Genomic DNA, 22813 nt, shown 5'->3' with positions numbered 1-22813 from the left:
ATCGAAACCTATAAGCAATAATAATGTGGGTTAGATCCGGGACCCAGTTGTGTAAGAAACAAGGTATAGTTTATTATTTACGTGTACTATTAATTTTAAAAAGTCTAGATACTTTAACATGTATGTTGCTTTAAAAAGTAAAACCTAACACATTTACTTTCATGAATTAACTTGTATAACATAACTCCCACTTTAATAGTTTATTTAATTTAGTGACATTCTTACATTTGGCTACAGTGTCCAAATACTTCGAGCTAATTAAGTTATTTAACACGGCAGAAGTGTTAAATTTATATCAGCAAAACAGTTCTCATTGCATAATATGGCTGCTTTAGTGAACTGAAGAAATGCATCATCATAGTATGATTTTTGTGCATGCAGTAATATGTTCCGCCACTATGGAGCAGTGAGGTTACCTGAAAAAATGTCCTTTGCAAAAATGTTAATCTTGATAGGAGGTGATAAGCATAAAACTACATCTCTGATGAAACACTCAGGTGAAGGACAATTAACGGATTGTTGCTAAATGGTCAACGACTTGCAGTTTGGGCATATTACTCAAAGACAGTGATTCATTAATGGTGCATGACATTGTTATTTTAGTGACAAAAAATTCTATTGCTTGAATGAACAAGACGTATTACTTTTGATCAAACTATTTGGTTTTATTTATTACTTTAAGTCTGCAACAGGAATACAACAACGCATTTGTTGGACGCACATAAGCTTCATCAAGTTCAATCATATCTGAAGATGAATTGAATCAAGTTTTACCTGAAAAAGTTTTTTTTGTATTTAAACCTACATTCTCAATGTCAGGTGCATACAAAAAAGGAATATGTCACCCAAAATAAAAACAGTCATCATTTACTTTGTGTTTGTGGAACAACAAAGTATTTAGCAAAATTTGACAAAAAGTTGGATTTAATATGAGAAATCAATAATGACAGAACGTTTATTTTGTGTGAACCGTCCCTTTAAGAATGCACTTACTGCATCAAGTATTATTTATAAAACAACACAGAACATGTAGAAACATTGCCAAGTTGCGCGCAACTTGTTAAACATCTTGCGAAACAACTATTAAGTCTGAACTGTTGATTTATTAGTAAACAGGCGTCAAATCCTTAAAGCTTAAGTCACAGACGAGCGAGAGGTGATCTGATGGGTAGTTATAAGAAGGCAGCCTGTTTGGTCCGATTTGTTCTGCTGTAGGAAAGTCCAAAACTGCGTGAACATGAAACGCTCTGTGTGAATACCACACGTAATCCAGCGTGTGGCAGCTCTCCCCGCTTGGGCGGATCTTCCACGTTGTGTAAAGTGGCTCTGTTTTTCCGTCCGTGCTCAGATGCTTGTATGCACTGTCCAATCCGAGACTAGATGTTGCAAAATTCCTGTAGACGTCCTCTGTTGGCTCTGCATTAAAATCACCACATACTATCAGAGGAACGTCAGAGTTTGCGTTTTCTTCAGTGCCCACACTCTGTGCAATGTTCCTCAGGTTCAGCAGGAGATCCGACCCTTGCGCGCTACGTAGGACCTCCCACCCGCTCCGTGCCTTCAGATGCGTTACGGCGACACAGAAAGCCCGTCCCGTTGCTTGGCAACGCAGCGTAGCGACGATCGCTACCTGATTAGTCTTAAGCATCATGGCAGACAGTCGTAGGTTCGTCGTGTTTATCAACTGGAAGCGTTTGTGGTTGAAGAACAGAGCACAGCCATCAGGGCCATTGTTGTTCTCGACATCCAGACACGGGGACCACGGTTTGGGGCAGAAACTGCTCTGGTAGCCTAAACTAGCCAGAATGGGCTGAAACATGTCAAAGTAGTGATCCACTTCCTGTAGACACAGGATGTCAGGTTTGTAGGTCAGGATCTCCTCCTGGATCAAATACTTTCGTTCAGGCCAGTTCAGAGCATCCAGGGGGCACTTCACAAAACTGTCCATGCCTTCACCGAGAGCTGCAAAGAGAGAGAGTGTTTATTAAAGGGACAGATCACCCCAAAATAAAAATTCTCGCATCATTTATTTACCCTCATGCCATTCAAAACCTGTATAAGACTGTATCTGTGGAACACAAAAGAAGATATTTTGAGAAATGTCTCTGTGGTTTTGTGACCATACAATGGAAGTCAATGTTGTTTGGTTACCAACGTTCTTCAGAATATCTTCGTTTGTGTTCAGCTGAAGAAAGAAACGCATACAGGTTTGCAATGACATGAGGGCGAATAAATGATGACAGAATTATCATTTTTGGTCGAACTATCCCTTTAAAGAAGACAATAAGTGCATTATCTGATAAGAGGATATTACACTTTTTCAAATACTTTCTAGCATAAAAATGATCCAATTACATGTCATTTGTACACTTGGATATGATGTGAAATATGAATCATACGGTGTTTTTATCGTTCTTTATAAATGTGAATGTACAGTCAAGCTTTACACCTTGTGCAAGTACATTCCACTGCATAACTCTGATCTGCATCTGCCTCGAGTCCCAATGCCCGGTCTGAACGAAGGTTCTATGCAGTCGCGCTGGCCGGTTTCTCAGAACCTCTTTACATTCTCGCAGCAGCTCCAAAGGGTCCACCGGGTCCTGATGCAAATCCAGGTCGCTATTTGGATTGTACCCAGAGCCACACGGCTGAGAGAGAGCAGGGCTGCTGATGGTCTTCGCCAGCGCACTATACAAACTACTAGTGCTGCTGCCCATGGAACACACTACAAGAAATAAAACAATTGGCATATTAGCATCGTTCCACAATCTACCAGGAATATAGCCACAAAGGTCAAAATGTGAAAAGAATATAAGTAAGTGTAGATGGTAACATCAATTATATACATTTTGGACTATACTGTATAAATCAAAACCAGGCACATCCCCAAGTATTGCCATTTAGAGAAAACGTTCAACCAAAAATGACATTTCTTTCATTTTTGACACAATCTCCTGTCATTCCAAACCTGTCTGAGTTTATTCTGCAGAACACAAAAGAAGATATTTTGAAGAACGTTGGTAACCAAACAACAATGGTCCCCTTTGACTTTCATTGCATGGACACAAAACCACTGATCATTTCTCAAAATATCTTAATTTGTATTCCACAGAACAAAGAGTCACAGACAGGTTTGAAAGACGCTAGGGTGAATAACTACCTTATTCAATTGTGTCCTGTAGGAAAAACGTCTACTAGCAGCCAACAGTACAGCAACCATGGCAACATTTCTACTAGAAGCCACGCCCACTGTGTCACACCTGTCGTCTTAGGGCAGCAGACATATGGTTACACCGAGCAGCATGCAGCATCGGTCAAACACGAGCTGACAGCCAGACACCCTGCACTCTGAGCCGAAAGGCGTTCATGCATGTAATAGCTCCATTGATCTCAGTCTCAGTACCATACATATTCACAGGTGTAGACTTTTTCCATTCAAAAGAATGTGCCGGTTGGTTACACAAGAACTCTACTGTGGGTCTGTAGGTCACTGGTAAGGTCATGTTGGCCTTAATCAACTGAACATCCATGATTAACTCTTCATTAGGTGCTAACTCAGTTGCTTCTCGGCTCTGTAGATCAATGGAGATTTCTGTTGCTCACTGTTGAGAGATGCTACTGAGACGATGAAATTAAACATATTCAAGGAGAAAAGGCAAACTGAATTCAGATAAGCACTAGTAATGGCTTTTACTGTATATACATAATGCATTTCGCTGAGTGAATAAACACTAAACAGGGTTACATTGTTTTCAATTTTGAAGTAAAATATTGATAATATGTGTAATGAATGGACACTCAGACCACTGAAACATTTTTACTGCTTGTAATAAATATAGCATCCTGTCAAATTTGAAGGTGATTCCCCAGTCACAATCTGCAATAAGTATAATATCTTGGTTGTAAAGACCCAGAAAATATTCTTCCACTGGGAATTGTGTACAGTACACTTTTATCATCCACGTATCCACCACTTTAACTACTTTTCATCACAATATAATGTCTAAATAACTATTTGACATCTTTAGTACAAATAAAAATGTCACCGGGCTTGATTTCCAAACAGACTTTGTTTGCTTCTTTGCTTCTAGGAACATGAATACAGCAAAACACTACAAACTAAAATAAAATAAAGTTAAAGCATGTGAACGTATTGTACTTCTTTAAAATGGAGAACAATGTAAATAATACTCTGCATGGCTTGGGTTTTGCAAATATTACCGATGTAGAGTAATCCAAAGATCTTGTTAAAGGGGTCATATGGTGCGAACACGTGTTTTTCTGTGTCGTTGGTGTGTTATAAGTTGCCAATGCATGTATTAGACACAGAAAATTGCCAAAACTAAAGTGTCGGAACAAAAGATGCATTCTATCTAAAAGCGAATGCTCACCCAGACCTGCCTGAAACATCTCGTGTAACCACACCCCCACAAATCTACGTCAGTTCGTGGTATGATTTGACGAAGACCGCCCAAATGTATACGCAAGTAAGGTGGGCGTACCTGTCAGTACAATTGCTTTGGAACCTGATGTTCCAAATATGGTAAGAGGCGTTACATTCCCGTCACACGCTTGCAGTATTCGACCAATCACTACACACTGATTTTAACTGGCCAATCATAGCACACCTCGCTTTTCAGAGCGATGAGCTTTGTAAAAAATCTGCGCGTTTCAGAGAGGCGGGGCGAAGAGGAGATACAAACATGCACGGTATGTGGAAAATACAGCGTTTTTGAACCTTAAATCCTGTATACACATTGCATTACATTTCTAACAAAGGATTATATTCGTTTTTGGCCGTGTCATATGACCCCTTTAACTACAGTATGTATGTAATAGTATTTATTATACTGTATTTCATTATTCTAAAAAAACTTGTTGTTTCGGAGATACAAAGTGACTACGACAGTGACTATAAGTGACTATCTGTTACCATCTTGTACCAGGGTCCTACTAATAATGTGTCTTTGCAAGAATTATGACATAACCATAAACCCAAAATAGACTTTATGCAGTTTTTATCTTAAGACCTAAGAAAAAGGTCTATACATGTGACATCGGATTTGTAACACATAATAAGTCACTTTACAAATTCATTAGTGTAAACCCAAGTTGCACAGGTGAATAGCAGATCACGAAATAGTAGAAAGTAAACACCAACGTAACCAACTATAATTCCACACATTTCATTAATAGGAAAATAATATCGCTTATCTTACCAACAACCTCCATTCTTGAAGTTGTGCAGAAATGCACCACTGGCTGTGTGTTAAACAGCTTCTGTCGGACTGAGATTATAGGCTTGAGACGCCAGGAGACCATATAGACTCGCACACAAGTGAGTGCACAGATTGTTACAAGATTGAGCAAGTTGTTAGAGGGTACACACACAATATAACCATGTTACCACATGTGATTTTATGCACGTAATGTAGACAAACTATACACATGCAACTTCATAGGAAGGAAGTAGTAACAATGGAAACAACACAGATGTGCATACACAAACACAAGCATGCGCGTGCCACGCACGCACACACTTAGCCAACAAACCACATCTTCAAGTTCTGGTGAAGTGTGACAAATGCCAATTTCAGCACATATGGTGTAATTTGTTTAACTGAGAACGACTCTGTGTAACTTGTCATAAAAGGAAATTCTGCAAGGGTACACCAGCACCAGTCAAAAGAGTCACTTGCTGATTTTAAATGAATCCCCCTCCACACACAATTTTCCCTTTTGATTTTTACAGTAAAGTTGTATTGTTTTAACAGATATATTTTTGCATCTTCAATGTAGCCACCCTTTGCACAGATTGTTTTTAAATAAAAGAAATGAAATGAATGAAGAAAGAAATCAACATGTTGTCACAATTGTATTTTTGTCTACTTATATCGTCTGAAATAAAATCAAACATTTCAGCATACAACTTTAGATTTAAAGATTCTTAATATACATGTTTGTCAACTTCTGATTGGTAGAGTAATTGGTTTATAGGTCACAATAACACAACTTACTATGTTTATGTCACGTGAATGTCTTACGTTAGCCATGTTAATACGAAACCTCTATACAATCCTCTACTAAAAAGAGCTACCCAATATTACCGTGTGTTTAGGCATTTGCTATGGTAGAGCAACTGTAAAGTATTTTTTAAAAGATTTCATCAGTCATGGAAACAAAAATATCATGGAATTTTAAAACTGTGATTTCTAGGAATAGAAACGTCAAAGATATGAGTAAAACCATGGAACATGTCTACAGACAATTTCGCAAAATGTAAACAACGCCAGTGCAGAAGCACTTCCTGTTTCAGTTTTTTAACGCTACACAAACGTAACAACAAAATACAACCGACAGAAGATTTAGAACTGAATCAAAATGTTAAACAAACATATTTAAGATTAATTATAGAAGCGAAATGAAAATAAATAAATAAAACAGGAAGTGGTTCTGGACTAGGGTTGTTTACGCCTTGTGAAGTGATCTATAGTATATTTAATTTTTGTCAGTGCAATTTTAAGAAATTATTTTTCAGTAGCCACAAACAACTTCAAATTTAGTTAATCGAATGTTTGGCAACCTTCAACCTGGAGCATCATGTACCATACAGTGGTACCTTACCATTGTTATCACTCTGTACCACAGTATATATAAAATGACTATGGCACTGCCATCTGACACCACAAGAGTACCACAGTGCCACCATGTTTAATTTTGTAAACAATGTTTGTTTACTCTTTTGTGTAAGAGCTTTGCAGATGGGTCCAACAGAAACTGTTGACCTAAGCATTTACAATATTCAGATACAGATGGGAACATCTTGTACTGATATCACAGCAATGCCAATGATAATCACTCCATTCCTTTCTGCTTTGTGTGGCCTTCAATTTAAAACTTGAGGTCACTTTTAAAAGTCACAGATCAAAAATAGCTTCATTAACAACACAAACAGAATGAGCAAGTGCACAGCACTCTCCTGGGATTACAGCACCACTACTACAATGATAAATCAAAATGTATCTCAAGGGGGATTCAACTTTATGTGATACTCTATGCGTGAGATCAAGGGTGTGTAAATCAAGACATTGGGTCTTCATTCATGAGATCCATCAGATCCCTGCTGTCTGACCCCTAAGTGACCTAATGCTATCTGTGTCATGAAACCTAGGACAGCTGGGGAGAGGTCGTGGGAAAAACTATGATAAAATAGGATGGGCTAGATTACTGATTTATTAGAGATATAATATTATAATAATCGCCATAGGCAAACATATCTATTGGCACATCCCCAATTTTTACGTTTAATTATTTGTAGTAGCATCTGACATGTACAGTATTTTATTATAGTTACAGTTAAAGATCTTATCTTTACCGATAAACTAATGATAAGTTCAACAAGTAAGCACATTTAACACGTTGCGTAAAGTATCGCTATTATAGCACGAGCTGCTGTTATGCATTTGTAAGTCACATAATTCCCTGGGATCGAACCCACGAACTCTGCTTCGCTAACGCAATGTGAGCCTATTGATCTACAGAAACCTTATGATTCATTACATTATGATACATCACGTTTGAGTTGGCTACTTTGGTGAACAGACTGCGTCTACTAACTTGCGCTACCACGGACATACGGTAGAAACAGAAAGCACACGATACAGTACAGTTCTATCAAAGCTAAGCGTGGCTAAACGTAGCCTTTTTATCACTCACCAAATTGGCGTCAAATACTGTTCCTCTGGTCGGTCAGTTACTGTAAGTATCGATACAATCAGCCTGCGTGTGATCTCAGGCGTACGCTCGCTACAAAACACAGCTGTGAACCAAAAGCAAGGTCATAGGATGAACTGATCTCTGATCGGCGGAGTTAGACTGCCACCTACCGGGTCGATACAGCGTTGCATAGACATTCAATAATCTTCATCAAGGGGGAACGAGGCGAATCCATCCCCAATAGTATCCTTCTGTGTGTGCATCATGGAAATCTCTTTGCTAAAAAGTTTATATTTTTAAATTATATTTATATTAATTAATTAAATATTTCGTTATAATTAGATTTAATAAATGGAGACCCCCAACAATTTTTAAATATAAAACAAGGGTTATCTTGTAATCACAGTTATCACACACGGCTATAATTGGTCCATCCTCCGCAGCGCTGTAAAAAGTAACACGCACCACGTGTCAACGACGCAATCCGGGCAGCAATTTAGTCATTTAAAACATGGGACAGTCTTGCACACTTTCTTCCTGTCATCTGCAAGCAGTCTCGAGTGGCCAAGACCGCAAGTGTGAGTATCCTCGGTCTCTGCAGAGCACAGAAGGGGCGTTTCTTCATTTTTCATTCATCCAAACAGACGACGACTTCGAATCTGCTGAAGTGTTTCCAGTTAAATGTTCATCATGCATCAGATGTCTGAAAACGTGACTTCTCAGACTGAGACTATACGTTTCTTTTAGTTTGGCACCTGTACCCGACTTTCATTAAATTCATATATTTCAGCAATTTCTGTAGTGTTTTACTCAGACTTGAGTTCAAGAAGTTGATTCGTTTCATGCTTGAATTAGGGCATGAAAACACTTGTTTGTGCTTAAAAACAACTTTCATTATATCTCAAAATCGTAAAATAAGCCCTGTTTTAGAGACACTGAAGAGATGTATTAATCATAAGGTCATGTCCTGCCTTCATATACACTTTGAAGGTCTTTCAGAATCAGAATCAGAAAGAGCTTTATTGCCAAGTGTGCTTGGACACACAAGGAATTTGTCTTAATGACAGAAGCTTCCAGTGCACATACAGGTTAAAAAAGTGACAAGGCACAGGTAACAAAACGTAAACAATAAATACACATTTTACAGAAAGGACAATATTATACAAAAGGACAATAGGCAGTATATTGGATGTACAGATGTGCTATATACAAATTATACTGTTATATACAAGTTATGCAGAGATATGTGGATAGCTGAATATTATATCAACAACATACGTATAATAAATATGAGTATACAGTTGTGTATTGCACGTGTTTTTATTGCACAGTAGAACATTTAACTGTTCAAGAGGTAGATGGCCTGAGGGAAGAAACTTTTCCTATGTCTGACTGTTTTGGTGCTCATTGCTTTGTAGCGCCGACCAGTCGGCAGCAGTTCAGATAAAAGTGTGCGGGGTGTGAGGGGTCCAGAGTGATTTTACGAGTTCTTTTACTCACTCTGGATGAGTACAGTGCTTGTAGATTGGGGAGGGTTGTGCCAGTGATTCGCTAAGCAGTCCGGACTATCCGTTGTAGTCTTCGGAGGTCAGTTTTTGCAGCTGAGCCAAACCAGACAGTTATGGAAGTACAGAGGACGGATTCAATGACAGCTGAGTACAACTGTAAGAGCAGCTCCTGTGGCAGGTTGAACTTCCTCAGCTGGAGAAGGAAGTACAGCCTTTGCTGGGCCTTTTTGACAATAAAGTCAATGTGAATGTCCCACTTTAGGTCCTGTGAGATGGTGGTGCCCAGGAACCTGAATGACTCTACTGCGGCCACAGTGCTGTTCATGATGGTGAGTAGGGGGAGTGGCGGGGTGTTTCCACTATCATCTCCACTGTTTTTAAGGTGTTAAGCTCCAGGTTGTTATGACTGCACCAGACAGCCAGCTGCTCAACCTCACTTCTGTAAGCAGACTCGTCAACGTCCTGGATGAGGTCAATAACTGTAGTGTCGTCTGCGAACTTCAGGAGCTTGTCAGAGGGGTCAGTAGAGGTGCAGTCGTTGGTGTACAGGGAGAAGAGCAGTGGGGAAAGCACACATCCCTGGGGGGCACCGGTGCTGATGGTACGGCTGTTGGATGTGAATTTACCAATTCTAACTAGCTGTTGCCTGTCTGTCAGAAAGCTGGTGATCCATTGACAGGCAGAACTAGGAACAGAGAGGTGGTTTAGTTTGGTCTGGAGGAGTGTTGGGACGATGGTGTTAAAGGCTGAACTGAAGTCCACAAACAGGATCCTTGCATAATTCCCTGGTCTGTCCAGATGTTGTAGGGTAATACGGCAGTCCCATGTTGACTGCATCATCCACAGACCTGTTTGGTCGGTAAGCAAACTGAAGGGGGGTACAGTAAAGGTCCCGTGATGTCTTTCAGGTTAGCCAACACCAGTCTTTCAAATGACTTCATGGCCACAGATGTTAAGGCAACGTGATTTTGAATTTCTTTGGGATGGGAATAATGGTGGAGCGTTTGAAGCAGGAAGGGACTTTGCACAGCTCCAGTTGAAGATCTGTGAAAAAATAGGGGCCAGCTGGTAAGCACAGGATTTCAGACAGGCTGGTGAAACACCGTCTAGGCCTGGTGCTTTCCTTCTCTTTTGTTTCCTAAAGACCAGACGCACATTATCTTCACTAATCTGAAGTGCAGAAGGGGATGAGAGGGGGGTAGCTGGAGGTGTTGATGGTTGTGTAGAGAGGTGGTCAGTGTGGGGTGTGAGACCGGGGGTTTCAAATCTACAGTAAAACTCATTGAGGTCATCAGCAAGCTGTTGATTTGCCTCAGTGCTGGGGGGTGGTGTCTTGTAGTTTGTAATGTCTTTCAGGCCTTTCCACACCGAGACAGGGTCGTTTGCTGAAAACTGGTTTTCCAGCGTTTTAGAGTAGCTCTTCTTAGCCACTCTAATTTCCTTTGTCAGTGTGTTCTTGGCCTGATTGTACAAGATTCTGTCCCCACTCCTGTAGGCATCCTCTTTGGCCTGGCGAAGCTGTCTGAGTTTTGGTGTGAACCATGGTTTGTCGTTGTTATATGTTACATATGTCCTGGTAGGAATGCACATGTCCTCACAGAAACTCATGTGTGACGTTACAGTCTCTGTGAGCTTGTCCAGATCGGGAAGCAGCAGCTTCAAAAATACTCCAATCACAGTGCAGTCGAAGCAGGCTTTCAGCCCTTCTGGTGGTTTTGTGACTTTTTATCTTCTATTTAGAAACCAATTACTATCCTTCCCATACAGACAATTATTTTCTTGCAGTTAGTATCATTAATATACAAACACTGGATAATATTTTGCTTAATAACACTATAAATATAATAGTCTACACATTACAAACTGTATTACAACCTTCATACAACAATCAAGCAATCATATTGAAAATACTGATAATGTACCATAAATAATTGGGGATTGACATTTTGTTTTAAAACTAAACACTATCCCAGCAAACACAGAATGTTCCCCTACCGTTAGTTTTTGGTTCCCTTTTGGTTATTTTTTGGGAACCAAAAAATAACGTTCTAAGAACGTTCTTTTCAGGTTTTATTTTTTTTCTGTTTTCTTTGCAGGTCGCCATCAAGTTCTTGTCCAAGTATGAAGACGACTCTCATCTTGTTATTGTGAGTTGACAAAATTTTTGAATATTTATTTATTAAACATGCATAAGCTCAACTATATACAATGTAAGAAACCTCAGAGCTTTGAGCAGGCATGACTCTTTTGATCGTATCTGCATGGATGAAAGCATGAAAGTTAATCCAAATATATCAATATAAATATAATATGCATGTGTAAGATAATACATAAATTCAAAGTTTTTTTTAATGGAAAAAGTTACGCATATCCAAGTAACCTTCTCTTGATCTCTTGTCTCTAGCCTGGCCATTTCAAACCTCTGCTGACAGAAGTAGCGCTGATGCTTATGATGAGACGAGATCCTGTAAGCCGCTGTGTGATAAAGATGCTCGAGTGGTTTGAAGACCCCTACAACATAACCATCATTATAGAGTACCCTCATCCCAGCAAGACGTTGGAGGATTACATCTTGGATCAGGAGATACTAATTGAATCGATGGCATGTCATCTGATGGTTCAGGCGGTACAGGCGTTGCAAGACTGCATTGAGCACGGCGTCTTTCACACGGACATTCATCCAGCCAACATCCTGATCAACACCAACACATTAGACCTCAAGCTAATTGACTTCAGCTGCGGTCAGCTCTTCACCACTGCTGGCTACCAGAAGAATGACTATAGAGGTGAGCCGGCAGTGACGGTGTGCAAAGGTGTATCTCATGCGATTGTTTCACAGATTCGCTCTGACACTCTGAAATGTCTTTCCTACAGGCGCACCTTCTTATTGCCCACCCGAGATCTTAAGCAAGCCCACGTTTCATGCCATCCCTGCAAACGTCTGGCATTTAGGATTGATCCTTTACGAGATGGTGAATGGGTGTTTGCCATTTACAGATTCAGCGGAGATCCTGTTTAAGAATCCTTACGTATCCAGAGGTGGGTGAAAAGCACTACTGACAAGAAAAGGAAGCATTGATAAGCATGACAGAAACATTGGGGACTGACCCTAAATGTTTACCACTGACATTTTACAATTATATCCTCAGAGATTTGATATACTCCAGTTTAGGTCATGAGAATGGATATAAGGTAAAGCCGCGTGATCGACAATAACTAACCAGCTCTCTTTCTTAATCTTCTACAGAATGCCGTAGTGTTGTTGAGATGTGTCTAGCCCGTGATCCAGCCGAACGACCAACACTAGAGCAGATCCTGCAACACAGATGGTTTTCAGGGGCCAGGAGCTCCAGATGTGAGTTCAGTTCAGTTTGTCGTAGTTCAGGTAAATGACAGATCAGAACATAAATATGATAATTGTTTCTCTTTTTTAAGGATGTTAGAAAAGAGCTGGACACATCACTGCAGGAAGAGGACCAGGGGCCGGATTCATAAAACATTCTTAAGAAGAAAATTCTTCTTAACTGCCATCTTTCTTAAATTCTAATACCAGATTAACCAATCAAAAAGTGGGCAGAATCTAAAATCAGCCTGCTTAACCAGCCAAAATGAGGCTGGGAAACCAGCTTGAACCAGCTTAGGCTTTTTTTCAGTAGGAATGCGACTCGAAACAGAGAGGGTCACAAATATTATGACAAACAACACATATTACAATGAAGAGAATATTATACGCTAGCTAACATTTTAGCTAATGTGAGATCATTAATGCCTTTAACCAAAGTCAGTTTACGGAAGTCGTGCCACTCGGTGCCTCTGGGCAGCTATTTACATCATTGCAAGTCAACAGTCCTAACTCCTTGAATGGTGGAAGGCAGATATTTCTAAAATATAAATAAAATAGCATATTTCTTATCAATAATTAAACCTGACATGTACTGTACCATAACTTTGGTTTGCTAAAAATCACCTTTTTTTAAAGTCGCTTCAGACCATATTGAGTGTTACATTCCTCCCCATTCATTGTAATGGCAGTGGCGCATCTTGTAAATATATATTATCTTTGGTTTAACACATCGCATGCTAATATATATATGTATAATATATATATAATTATAATTATATATATATATATATATACGAGAATGTGAGGTGCTTGTTACACAAATAAAAGTTTATTGCAAATTAAAGTTTATTGGATAGATAAATATACTTTTTCCTCACAAGCAGGCGAGTGTAATCATTGACAAAGCATGTCATTTTATTTTCATGAACAAAATAAATATGTTCTTTAGAGAACCTTTGAAAATTGTTTGAGAATCGCACTTCAATCGCAGGAACATTCTTACGAACCTCCTATAATTTATTTCAAGAAGAACAGTCTTATATTTTGTATTAACAACAGTTTCAAAAATCCGCATCCGGAACTCGAATAAAAAACTGCACAGAAACGTGAAAACAGTGAACTTATTCTTGCTTCACAGTGTCTACCTCTTCTGTGCTATTTAAAATAGTACATTCAAATAGCTGTCCTGACTTTACTCAGTATCACTACTTACTAGTTTTTGATGTGTTACAGTTTTACTCATCCTACAACTGCTGCAACCAATCACCTGCAACTGCCTGTTGAGCGACAGCAGCATGCAGATACCTCACAGTGTTTACAGTGATCGCTGGAGGGGTACGTTTATTCATTTATGATTGCCAAACTTAAAAGTTTGCTTGAATTAAATGAGTTTGTTTCAAGAAAGACAGCTTTTCTACCACAATGTCATGAATATAAACTATGTGTTTATATTCGGTGCTAGTTAGGAAGCTACCAACTTCTATTAACTTTGTTAAAATAAACTTGACAGAAATCTAAACTATTGATTCATATTGTTTGACTCAGATAATCTTGCCTGACAAAGCAGAGTCTAGAAGATAAACGTGCATTTCTAACCCTGTATTTTTGCCTGGCTCTCAACATGGCAGGTAAGAAGCCATAACATTTCAAAAGAAGATATTTTGAAGAATGTAGGTAACCGAACAACAACCTGTAAAGGAATCAGGTTATGGACACATTTACCTTAAATAATCGATTCATTAAATCGGATGATTTCTATGATTCTTCAATGTTTCTAAAGTCTCTTGATTTATATCCAGAACATGATGCATGATGGGGTATGCTTAGCCGTGAATACCGCTCAGAAGCAGAAGAGTGTGGGTTTAGTGTGTGTTAAGGGCACTGCACTTTGGCATTTTTAAAGTCACCATGCAATCAAACAGGAAAATTCTAAGTGTTTGTGTTGCTGTGATTATTATAAATGATTTATCCATGCACACCATTATTTTTTTAAATTCATTTGCACTTGTAATTTTTAATCAAAAACGTTAAGCTCCTCTCCCCCTCTCAACAACAACTCTTCACCACATGACATCAGCAACAAAAAAGAGGTAGGACTATACTGACTGTCCAATGGCCAGGTATTTTTAGCACTCCCCTCCAGGGCCAAACCAATCAAAAAGGGAAGGGCAAAATAAAGCCCCGCCCTACATTTTTTTCTAATTTCAGAAGCCGTTTCACTCGGATATACGTCACGATACGGAAAAGAAGGCAATCGCAACTTGAATTACACAGAGAAACGTTTACAGCCTTTTTCAATTCTATTAAAATTAACACACAGGCAAGAAAAAACTACTGAAAATACTTTGTAGCCCCACCCTAACTTTCATCTGATTCATTTAAAACAACATCCTCATTTAGAGTTTAAGCACATTGGGCCTCATCCATGAAACACGAGCAGAACGATTTTTTGTGTAAATCGTTCATGAAGTCGTTTTGACGCAAATTTTCGTATTCATGAAAATGTTCGTATTTTCAAAATGTTAGTTGTTACGAAAGAAATGTACACGCTCAATACCACGTGTAAATAGTGCGTAAAACCGCACGTAACTTTCTGTATTCTTTTAGACAAACTGATGACACTGCATTTTGATGCACTATGTATCATAATGATATTTCACGAGTTCTTTGGCCCTGTCTTTTATGATTTATTTACTTTTTAAATTTGAGGAAAACGCAGAGCTCGTCACTGTCCTTTTTTACACAGCCGTCGAATCACAGTGGAGAAGAGGCGGGACAAACGCTAAATTGACCAACCATTATACACAACAATGCAGAAGTTAATATGAATGGTTACTGCATTTTCATATTAAGTAATATTCTTTAAAATAAGATACTAGTTACAAGTAGGCTAACTGTTTTCCGATATTCTAAATCACATCAACCAACGCATCTCCGGAATAAAGCGCAGTGCCCCCAAAGAGTTCTCAGGCGCCACCAGCTGGTCGTTTTCAGAAGAGCACCAGGTATTATTATTTTAGCTGGCTAAAAACGCTTTGGTGGACACAGTTTAATTGATTAATTTATTGGTAAGCATGTAGCCTATTAGTATCTTATGCATTTATGCAATATAATGTAGCCAAACTAGATAATGAAGTCCAGAGGATTCCGGCATACCTAGATACGTAATTTGCGTAGCTGTAATTCATAGGCGGGGATTATGCTAATTGTGAATGAGCGTGCATGCGCGCCCTGTTGTTTACGAGTGATTGGAATTCATTAACATACACACATTTTACTATCAAATCTGACGTTTACGAAGTATTTGTAAATCCGGAGGAAAGTGTTCGGGAAGATCTGAATTCACTCATATATTTACGAATGTTTCATGAATGAGGCCCAAATTTGTTTAATTCGTAATAAAACTGGGTGAATAATTTTAATTACAGTTAAAACCCTTTTCGGTTGTGTTGTTTTAATAACATCTTGCTTATAAATAACAAGTGCTGGAGGCCATAACAAAAGAAGCCTGTTATAACATTTCAAAAACATAAAGAAGAAGACAGCAACTGAAGGTGAGGTAAAGCGATTTATCGTCATTGTTAAATGTCTGTTGCCTTACATATCTGAAATTGTGTAGGTTCAACAAGGTTGCGATTTATTTAGCAAAATTGTACCCTAATTTTGCTTTATGTCATTGGAGTTCAAGTCCCTGCCTGGGCATATATAAACACTATAGATCAGCAGCAAACGATACGTGCTTTGTTTTGATTAACAAAGAAAAGATGAACAGATAAATATGTATGGTTGGTTGTGCAAATGTATTGCATTCAGACATGCTTGTTCAGGTAGGCCATAATCTCTAAAACTAATTTCTCTTTGGATTCCACTGAGCGTGTAGTTTATGAGGTTTAATGAAGCATGTAGGCAAGATGGAGGCAGATTTATAAGAACAGTGAGGGGGATGATGAATTATACCACATTAGGTTACCTAAAGCATAATTTGTTATAGCAAGACAAGGGAATAGGAAAATAAATCTATAAATTAACAGAGAAAAGAAAGGGTGAAAACAAGAAAAATAAACTGGTGGAGTGTCGGTGGAGTTTGGATTGAGATATTTCATGTATTGTAAAGGTGAAGTGTAATTTCTGTGCCGATGGCAGCAGCATGAGTTGAATTTGTGAAAGTCATGACTTTTTCCAAACAAGTTTCCAAATATCCAGACAAACTAACATTTCAGACCATTCAAGAAAGCAAGAACAATTTTTAGATGTTTGTTTTCTTTGAAGAGTCAATTCCACAAACTGTTTAGCTATTGTTGTATTTGTTGTTGCTCTCATAAAGTATTAAGTTATTAATAATTTTGCAAGTGGCTCATTTGTGTTTTGAAGTACTGTGTAAAACGGACTGTACTGTAGTTTTTCCCGTCAGCCGACTTTGCCATCACAGCTCGGGACAGTCAGCGGAGAACGTCTCTGGACTGCGTGCGTTCTCGTGGTGCCATCAGCTGAACGGTGACGTTTCAGTAAAACAGATTCCGATTTTTGTCATGTTCTCACTTTAATTACCTCATTTTTAACCTATAGGATACCCCAAGGTTGAAATAATTCATGGTGAAGATTATGGTGAAACTCATACTCACAGTGAATCTGTCCTCACAATCGATCCCCCTGAGGTCTTCACTGTCACTGCTACGCTAATGACTAACGCCAGAGCCAGGATAATAGTTGGGACATGACCTGTTTGTCGACCCCTCCATTCTTTCTTTCCTTTCTCAGTCCCTCCGTTCCTGTTCTCTTTCATCTCTAATCCCGTTCTTCTGACACGGTTGACAGGAAAACTGTCAGATTATGCTGAGAAGAGAAAGGAGAGGTTGTTAGTTAACTGTGAATGTCAGAGAGACTCTAAAGGACAGATACAGGGCACAAATGTATGTTATTTTTAACCTTAAAAACTAATTGAATCTCTGCCATAGCACTGTACTTACAATGTTGTTGTTTTTTTGCAAATGGTATCATTCTAATGCATTAACAATAACTTGATGTTATTGTTACTACAATATCATAGTAAAACTTAAATGTAGCATATTAATATAGTGATCGATCTGTACCGTGGTATTAATATCTGTTACTGGCTTTTTACAGTACCAAGGTAGCCTTGTGTTCCTGCGAAGAGTCATATCATGAACATTTTTTTGTCTGAAGTCGAGTTATTATGTGAAGTGTTTTATCGCTAACAGCAAATATGCTTTGTTTTTCATTTCTCTTCGCCTTTCGTAATTAAGCAACATGTTTATCGCAGTTGTGTGTTCAAGACTCTTATGGAAATATTCTCTTTTCGTGGGAAATGAGTAACAGCGCTGCATTTTTACTCACCTGCTGTAAGTTTGCTGTCGATTATTAAGATATTAAGGTTTTTTTGCCATTGCTGTAAACAGCCAGAAGTTTTTCACTTTTCCACTTTTGGTGTATTCGGGAGTATTAATAACTTTTTACCTTATTGTGACTGCATGAAGTTCTAGGTCACCGAATATTCATTTGGGGTCACATGATAATGTTTTCTATAGATTATGAAGTTAAAACCATTCACACCAAGAACGATATATTATGTTCTAATAGGGCTGTTCAACGATTAATCGCATCAAGAATAAAAGTTTTTTTATTAAAAAAATAATATGTGTACTGTGCATATAAATTCTGTATTTATACAAAAACACATACTCATGTATATATTTAAGAAAAAAAATAAAACGAATAATGTTTAAATACAATAATATTTACTTTAAACGTATGAATTATTTTAAAATATTTGATTTAAAATGTTAATATATACGTGCAAAAATATTCTAAATATATACATGTATGTGTTCATAAATACAAACATAAACATGCATAGTGCACAGACATTTATTATGTAAACGCAGTTATTTTGGATGCAATTAATCGTTGAACATCCATATGTACTAAAAGCAAAAGACAGAGGCAGAACGTTAACAATACGAGTAATTTTTTGTTCTAGCTGATGAGACGAAACATTAACAGCCAATGAAAATTTATTTAAATTTAAGCTTGCCCTTCACAAGCTTTCAATAAGAAATATGATTGTCTATTGTTTTAGTTCTAGTTTTTTTTTGTGCAAGCAGCCCTTAAGGCATTTTTATAGCTTCATTTCACTGGCTTTTTTGATCTGGAGAGCAATTTTTGAAGTTATGAAAATATCAGTAAGTTTTCATAGTACACTGAAGCCTTTAATCTAAAAAAATCAAGGAAAATTAGATTCCTCAAGATATGAGCTATACTGTGTCTCCATTTAGACTCTTAAAAATGTTCTGTTGGCAGGGTAAAGAAGAGAGGGAATGAAAAAAGGAGAGATGTACTCCAGCATGTACAATTCTTAAGTCTTATGTGACGCACTCAACAAATCTGCATTCAGCTCCATTTCTATTAGCTGAATCTGTATTCGGTTTCTAAGGGCACCCTGTTTTGATCTCGGAGTGGTTCCTGTCTGAAATGCTTCTGATCATTTTTACTAAACCAAGATAGTATAAGATCACATCTGGAAGCTAAGCAGACTGTGTGGAGAGTAAGTTCACCTGCAGTTCGATGTTTTGTCTGTTCCTTACTACTAAAAATGTGTCTATGCTCTGTGTCTAGAGCTGTGTCTATCCACCAGATAAAGGAAGATGTCTTTCATCCGCTTACCTTCCTTTTGCAGTCTCCCTTTCTGTCCTTGTCGTTCCCAGAGTCGGATGAAAGAGAGCACAGGGGCCATCTGGTCATCCGGATAAAACGACAGTGGATCACGAAGGGCAAGACTGAAAGATTACAGATTACCTCCATCTTCAACCTACTGGGCACACACTTAATAACTCTTAATAATCTCGCTCTCTCTCGCTCTCTCTCTCTCGCTCTCTCTCTCTCTCTCTCTCTCTCAGCTCACTTTATCCTTTGCATGCCAATCAAAAGTTTCTCGCGCTCGCGTTTTCTCCTTCTCCCCATGTCACTGCCACAGATTCCTCTCGGTGGAAATCAATATATGATGCTGTTGCTGCTGGCAATAACAGCCAAGCTTCTACATGAGACTGCCGTGAATGTGTTTGAATGTGTGCGCAGTTCCGTCTTCCATGCGTCACTATTTCAGTCCTTGTCCTTTTTTCAAGGATGTTGTAATTGACTGATGTGTGAGGACACACGCGCGTGCACACTTCATTATTTTTTACACTGTGAAGCTGGAGCATCGATCTATGAATGACAAGCCTTTTATTGGCAAAATCAGACATTTATGTTTTTAGCACTTCCTTGCCCAAGGCCAACTGCCATTTGGAAACTGATGCGGGTACGTCTGCCGACAGGCCCTCAGGCCGGATTAGAGTTTTTGATAAAACCGGATGTTTAATTTGTTTGACATTTGTTTGACGATCTCGAGCTTAACTAACTTGTATACCGGCTGACATTTAATTTCTTTCGTTCTTTTGATCTGTTAAACGAGCTCAGTGTAAACTGCGCAAAAATAACCGCGTCGTCATCACACGTCGTGTAATTAGTTTTGTATTGTTCACAGTTGATTCAAAAAACCTTTTGTGTGATGCTGTCCACAGAAATCAGTCGATGCTAAAGTCGCTTTGGAATCAGTGTGAAATGAAACCGCAGGGTGGTGAAATCTGTCAGGGATTGTTTTCTTTTAAACTCTTCATTAAAATAAGCCTTCCTGTAAAGTAGAAAACGCCTTAGATCTGTTATTTTATTATTTTTGGATAGAGGGGCACCCAGCTGCTGGATTCTTTTGGGAAGGCATTTTTATTTTTACCTGTAGAGGGCACTGCAGGCTTACGAAGAGTCCAAACCTGTTCACTTCTTACCTGTTCTCTCTCTCTTCTTTCTCCTCCTCCTCGTCCATTTCTCCTCTCTTTCTTTCTCATTAGCGCACTCTTTCTCTGTAATTTATGCAGTTCGGTAATCCTTATTGCAATGTCTCAATGACCCTTATATCTTTCATCTCCCTTTTTGCTGTCTTATCGGCTGCCTCGCCTTCTCTTCCACTCTTTCGCCCGTCATTAAAACTTAACACTGTGTCTTTCGCCCTGTGTCATCTCCTGCTTCCACCTTCAAAGCAGCCGTCTGTGTCATTCTCTCTTTTTCTGCCCAATTTTTCCCTTGTTCTTCTCCCTCTCCCCATTTTAACCTCCATGACCTCTCTCTCTCGTGGAAGCTTTTTGATGTTGTTCTCTGCCACTGTTTTTTTGTCATTTCCTCCTTGTTTATTTCTCATGTGACTTTCATTCATACGGGGTCTATCTGGTTTGAATAAAGGCTTTTTAAATTCTTAGTTAGTACCCAGAAGAAAATGTTGTTGCTCAGTCTCCTTTACAGAAAGTATGTACTTTCAGGTGTTTTTCCTAAAACTTCATGGTAGGAATTAGGGTGTAACAATTTTAACATACTGTATATATCATAGAGCAACTTTTGACTTGAATTAGGTCTGTCAAGATATTAGATTTTCACTACATGGTTATTGTAACGGAGTAGAAACCAGGCAGAAAGAGGATCCAAGTGCAGTAGAGGATTTAATTAACACAAAACAAAGTACAACAAAATAAAAGAACAAAGAAACACAGGGCAAAAGTAATCCGAAACATATATGAACCAAAGCACAGAAACAACGACTGACAAATGACAAGTGAAACACAAGGGCTTATATAGACTGACCCAAACAGGGTAACAAGACACACCTGGAAGCAAATCAATAGGGAACCAATGAAAGAAAGAACTTCAACGGACTACACAGGAAACAGGAAGTGACAGAATAACTTCAAGTCCACATCAGACAGGAGAAAACACAGATCGGATCGTGACAGAGCCCCCCCCCTCAAGCGTGGCTTACAGATGCTCCCAACAGTACAAATCAGAAGGGTGGTGGAGCAGAGGTGGAACAGGGCGGGATGGGGGGCCAGGCCCATGAAGGGGAATATGGCCTTGGCTGTGGTGCAGAGGCGAACCTAGGCCGTGGTGCAGAGGTGGACCTGGTGGATTCCAGGGCGGAGCCAGCAGAGCAGGAAGCCTGGTTGTGGCAGGCAGGGCTGGACGCCATGGAGGTGCAGGCAGGGCTGGACGCCATGGAGGTGCAGGCAGAGCTGGAAGCCTGGATGTGGGAGAAGAAGTGTGGCCATCTTAGCTGAGGCACTTGGCATGGAAGAGTCCAGGGCGTTCATCTTGTCAGCGGCAGAGCTGACTCCAGGAACAGGACCTCAGTAAGGGATGCCTCCAGGACCACCAGACTTGAGATCTTCGAGACACCAGCCACCCACACAGCTGCCAAAGGAGTATCATCCAGGCTAGAAATCAGACACCTGTGCCTTGAAATCACCATCCTGTCAGCTAACTCAAGACTGGCGGCTATTTTGAGAGCGGGCTCTGGGCTGGTGGCCATCTTGTGAACTGGATTAGGGCTGGCGGCCATCTTGTAAACGGCCTCAGGGCTGGCGGCCATCTTGTAAACGGGCTCTGGACTGGCGGCCATCTTGCGAGCGGGCTCTTGACTGTCAGTAACCTGACGTCACATTGATTGAGCACTCCCTATGACTGCTGATGGACTCTGCTGACTCCGCACTCGTCGAGGTGTACACTGTCCGCCATTGTTTTCACGCTGGACTACTTACAGTGAGATACAAAAATGTATTGTAAACAAACAAGTTTTTTTGTTGTTGGATGCAAGACTGAACACAAGTCTTCATTTACTCCCAAATCTGAGCCTCTGAAGACACTGTGGATTCTTTTTATTTCTCAACAGAATGTGCAGAAGACATCAAGTGAAGTCACTTTACACCGGGATGCTTCACAAACGAATGTTAGTAAAATGCTGGATTCATAATGGGTCATGTTTTCAGTTTTGAAACATGATGCGTTTGTCCCGTGTATTATCACTTAAAAACAATGTGCACGTTGTAAAGACAAGAACGCGTTTGTGCATTCACTCATAGAGAGCATGTTTTCAGTTTTTATAGATGTGATGCGTTTGTCCCGTTTACGTTTTTCCACGTGTATTGTCATGTATAAAAACAATGTGCACGTTGTAAAGACATGACGCATTTGTGCATTCACTCAAAGAGAGCATGTTTTCGGTTTTTATAGATATGATGCCTTTATCATGTTAACTGTCACTTATAAGAGCAATGTGCCGGATTTAAAGATGTAACATGTTTGTGCATTCAGAAAACATTGTGCTCAGTTTTTAAGTAAAAAACGCGTTTGTCTTTGTCACGGTCACCAG

General features: G+C 39.2%; 1 protein-coding gene across 2 annotated transcripts; it reads right to left on the bottom strand.

Annotated features, from left to right (window-relative positions):
- Nucleotides 1–629: 629 nt before the first annotated feature.
- Nucleotides 630–19467, bottom strand: noctb (nocturnin b). 2 transcript variants are annotated; one of them, XM_057332743.1, is made up of 4 exons: nt 19249–19467; nt 17190–17400; nt 2450–2725; nt 630–1962 (listed from the first exon to the last, which is right to left on the bottom strand). In XM_057332743.1, exons 3-4 carry the CDS (start codon nt 2715–2717, stop codon nt 1106–1108), a joined length of 1125 nt encoding a protein of 374 aa, XP_057188726.1. In that variant the 5' UTR covers nt 2718–2725; nt 17190–17400; nt 19249–19467; the 3' UTR covers nt 630–1105. The 2 variants fall into 2 exon arrangements, with proteins under 2 accessions (XP_057188726.1, XP_057188725.1); XM_057332742.1 differs by lacking the exons at nt 17190–17400; nt 19249–19467 and adding an exon at nt 7717–7848.
- Between the last annotated feature and the right edge of the window lie 3346 nt (nt 19468–22813).

This window comes from Triplophysa rosa, linkage group LG4 (genome assembly GCF_024868665.1).
Source record: "Triplophysa rosa linkage group LG4, Trosa_1v2, whole genome shotgun sequence".
Taxonomy (NCBI): Eukaryota; Metazoa; Chordata; class Actinopteri; order Cypriniformes; family Nemacheilidae; genus Triplophysa; species Triplophysa rosa.
This window is presented reverse-complemented; position numbering and strand designations above follow the sequence as displayed.